The 4,548-nt window shown below is 40.2% G+C and overlaps 1 protein-coding gene across 1 annotated transcript in view; it reads left to right on the plus strand.

Annotated features, from left to right (window-relative positions):
* The window catches only part of map4k2 (mitogen-activated protein kinase kinase kinase kinase 2), a gene marked incomplete in the record, with an annotated part of 69,222 nt that overhangs the window by 32,490 nt on the left and 32,184 nt on the right, over positions 1-4,548 (plus strand). The window contains 2 exon segments of the mRNA XM_014021574.1: positions 3,926-3,984; positions 4,080-4,129. Coding sequence (XP_013877028.1) covers positions 3,926-3,984; positions 4,080-4,129 — 109 coding nt within the window.

A 4,548-nucleotide genomic window follows, 5' to 3' on the forward strand; every position in this document is an offset into this window, starting at 1 on the left:
TCAGCGATTTTGAACAAATAAAAATCGAAATTGGTGAAGCTACGTGAAAAATAAATATTTTTTAGTACAAACCACCGGATGAATATAACAATTTAAATTACTTTATGATTAAATATTTTCTTTCTTTCCATGATGGCTGGTGAGGCACTGCCTCACCTGCCTCCCCTGACCGCACGTCACTGGTAGCAGCTCAGAAAGGTGAACAGGTGCCAGACCATTTAAACATTTAAAAACCAAAAGTAAAACTTTAAAAACAATCCTAAAAGAAACAGGCAGCCAGTGAAGGGAATGCAATACAGGGGTAATATGCTCAGATCATTTGGTCCCCGTTAACAAAGGAGCAGCAGAATTCTGGATCAGCTGAAGAGGGTCAAGGCTAAAGCATTGGGGTGACTGGGCATTTTCAGTTTCAGGACGCCCACTCTGGAACAAAACCCCTCTAGACCTTAAGTCCACCTCTGACCTGAGCATCTTTAAGATTAAACTCAAGATTTGTTTCTTTAAACATATTTTTAATGCAATGTAGCATAATGAAATTTTTTCTGTGTCTGTCTGTTAGCAAAATATCCCATGAACCACTGCACAGAGTGAGCTAAATCCTTCAGGAAATAATTGATGGATTTACAGCTAAAAGTTTTGGAGCTAATTCGCCTGAGAGTCCTTCACATCACATACAGTAGTTCTACTTATTGCTCCAGATGTTTGCTTAAAACTTGAACCTTTCTTAGTAAAATATTTCACGGTCCGCCTGCAAATAATTTAATGAAATAATCACTGAATGAGTTCTTAAAGTCAACTCAATCTAAGATGTCTGTAACATCTTATCAACATCAGCTAACACAACAAAGTTATTTCTTTGTACAAAACTGTGTGTGTGGTGTTTTATTCATTTTAATCATTATAAATGCACTGTGGGTTAAATCCTGCTGTATGTGGCTGAAAAGTGGCTTCATTGTTCAGCGTGACCCTGCAGGGCTGTAATAGTCCCAACATGAAGGAGCACAAAAGCGTCTCAGTGAGTGTGGTGATGGCTCTCCTGTAACTGTAACTGTTGTGTAACATGTGGGATGAAGGCTGCGTCAGAGGATGGCACTGAAACAGTGTGAGACAGACACAAGTACTTCTATGCACTCACCTCAATGACTTCATACAGCCAGCTGCTGGAGAGCTTCTGGCCAGTTTGGTATTTCAGCCGTAGTAGACTGGTGTCACAATGTGGTTGTTGTCTTTTTGTAAATTAGACAGGTGTTGACCTCAACTTCCTGTAAACACTATATACAGAAAAACTACAAACCTCAGGTTTGACACTACTCACTTTGAAGACTACATTGATGCTAGACAAAGGTTTGATATTTCATCACCCTGGGACAGGTGTTGGATTATTGGTTACTTATTTATACACCTGAATTTAATTTAGTATCAGAACTAGTACTTGTGAAAGGGTAGTTAAGCTATCRCCCTCAAAAGCAATGGTGAAAGGATGATGTTTGTGCCTGTGTGTTTGTGTGTCTATTAGCAAAATATATCATTGACCACTGGACAGATTTTAATCAAACCAACCACTGAAACTGAAAGTGATCCCTGAATAAACATCTACAGCTGAAGAACTTTTGGAATCAGCTTGAAGAGGCCATGGAAAATAACTTTTGGTCGATCACGAGGAGTTTCTGGCAAACCAATCAGCATCTCAACAGCAGAAAGCAGGTGTGGTTTAGCTGGTGATTTGCTGACATGGACTGGAGATCATGTTGGAAGGAACATTTTGAGGATCTCTTTAATTCTGTCACCATGTTCATCTTTGTGAAGGCAGAGATTAAAGATTTTAGGAAGACGAGTGCGTTACCTGTAGTGGACAAAGTACTACACTCCAGTACTTGAGTAAATGTATTGATACTCAGGGTCAAATCTACTCAACTACAAGTAAAAGTTACTCAGGTCAAAAATCTACTTAAGTTAAAGTAATGAAGTACTTACTTTTGAAAGTACTCAAGTATTCAAAAGTACAACTTAAATTTTCTAATTTCAGTACATTGCTGTGTTGTTTTCAGAGTGATTTTACAGAAACTTGTAACTCTCAGAAACCAGCTGATATGTAGAACCACTCTGCTACAAATTCTACACTGCCTGTAAAGGCTTCAGCATAAAAATGCAATAAAGTGAGTGGTGATTTCTTAAATGCACAAATGTAGTTTATCCGCAGTGAACCCATAAGGTGTTTAAACTGATAGGAGCTATTTTTCAGTCCTAAAATCTCAAACATCGAGCTGAGATATTTGCTGGTTTCTCCACTTGAGCTTCTTCAACCGTCTCCATTACTGGGTTCTGTTTGAAATGAAGGTGGAGCTCAGGCTCAGCTCGCAACAGTTAACAAAGATGATGTAACTCCAAATCTATCCCAGGTGTGAGCTATGACTGTGATTGGTTCCCCTTGTGAGGAACATAGTGTGGCCAAATGCATTTYAAGAAAGAAAAACAGCAACAGCAGATTACAAAGCTATGCTGAACCAAAAGTAACAAGTAACTAAAAGCTTCCTAGAAAGGTAGTGGAGTAAAAAGCACAATATTTGCCTTTGAAATGTAGTGGAGTGAAAGTCATAAGTACCCCCAAAAATAATTACTCAAGTAAAGTAAAGACACTCAAAAAATGTACTTAAGTACAGTACTCAAGTAAATGTACTCCACTACTGTCCACCACTGTTCATTACCAGGGTAGAGTCCCTAGCAGGTGGACTCATGTCATGGTTGACACATGTCTTCAGTGTCGTATGGAGGACTGGAACATCACCTCAGAGTGCCAAATGAGTAAGTCTGGAGGGTGTGTTCCAGCTGTCAAAGGACCCCACTTCTCTGCCTCTCGTTTACTACAGGGTGTTGGAAGAGGAGCAATATGACTGTTGTCCTGGAACAGTGGACAGATCTTCACCTTTGTGARGTTTCTAAGAGGGTCATGAGTGCTTGCCTTTTCCGTCTACATGTGTTTTGTGGACCTGGAGAAGCTGATGGCCCTGTTCCTTGAGGCATTCTGTGGGGGTCCTGCGAGAGGGGTGAGACTGCATCGAAGAGATATGCCCAGAGCTGGTGTGTACTCACATTCTTGGCAGAAAGTTAAGCTTGTTCGCATTCAGAACTGTCTCTTGTCTCTTATCCTGTTTGTGGTGTTTATGGAGAGGATCTCAAGGTGCAGTCGTGGACAGGAGGGTGTTTGGTTTGGGAACCACAGGGTCTCATTTCAGCTTTATGCAGATGATGTGGTTCTGTTGCTGTCCTCAGGTCAGGACCTGTGTGCTCTGGAGTGGTTTGCAGTCAGAGCCTTGTGATCAGTGATGAAGCTGTTGCTCCAATCAGTTGTGAAGAAGGACCAAAAGGCAAATGGTACCACTTGTTGCCATTTATCCCCATCCTAAGCATTCTCAGACTGATGTTCAACAATGGGAAGGAACAACTTATTTTTAACAGGAAGTAAAGTCCAGTAGAGCTATAATCAGGACAGGTGTCCATCTCTCAATCTGCCAGGRTTTGGGAGGACAGGAGAGACAGAACTGATCTGGATATACTTTCTGTATGTATAAAAATACAAAGGTAATAATCACCAAGACAAGCTTGGAGAATCGAATCAGAATCAGTCATTTGTTGTCAWAGACTATGATGACACAGAGCAGTCACTTCCTGTTTCTGGTTTATTAGTTTACTTCCTGTCTGCTTCAGTCAAACTGCAGCAGCAGACCAGGTTCTCTGTGATAATTAGATGARCTGTGACTTCTCTTCATTTGAATCTCAGTCAGTTCTGAGAAAACAGACTAAAACCTTTCTAACTGCACCAAACTGGAGTGTGATAAAGACATGCAGTTGTTGTTGTTTACTGTTGTGTGTTTACTGTTGTGTGTTTCTGATGTGATTGTTGTTGTCATATTCTGCCCTCCTACAGTCGACCAGGTGAAGTTTAAACCTCCAGTGAGGAAAGTCACAGAGCCCTATCCTGATCTGGTGATTTCACCTTTCTTTAAYACATATCATGGTATTTATTACTCATCAAGACTCAGAAGCGTGACCAACGCTTGTTTTTCTGTTGGTTTTTGCAGAGCKCCTATGATGACGACTGGAGTCTGTCAGGAGATGAGGAAAACTCCCCGTAAGTTCTCCTTTTATTTTAACTTAACACTTTTGACTTCAGTCTGGATATGAAACTCTGTCRTAGCTGAACTCACTTTTAGAAACRACACAAATCAAAGGTTRTCTCTAGTGAAACCATGGAGGTGTWAAAGGGTTGGAATGKGATGTTTGTTCACTTTTTGTTCGGTTTTGGTCAGTTTCACTGATGTATTTCTCATCTTAAGTATATTTTATTTCATTTTTTAATTTGTATTTTTGGGGGTTTAAGAGTCAAAGAGAGAACTGAGTGAACTGGTTAATGCACTCAATGGGCCTCATACAAGAACATGTTCGTATTCTTTTCCTAAATTTCTCTTACTTTTGTTCGTACAAAGGGTTCGTACGAACATGTCACGTCAGATTCAACAAACTCTTCTATCTTCAGGAAAAGTGTGTAAA

Source organism: Austrofundulus limnaeus, unplaced genomic scaffold, assembly GCF_001266775.1.
Source record: "Austrofundulus limnaeus strain Quisiro unplaced genomic scaffold, Austrofundulus_limnaeus-1.0 Scaffold297, whole genome shotgun sequence".
NCBI lineage: Eukaryota > Metazoa > Chordata > Actinopteri > Cyprinodontiformes > Rivulidae > Austrofundulus > Austrofundulus limnaeus.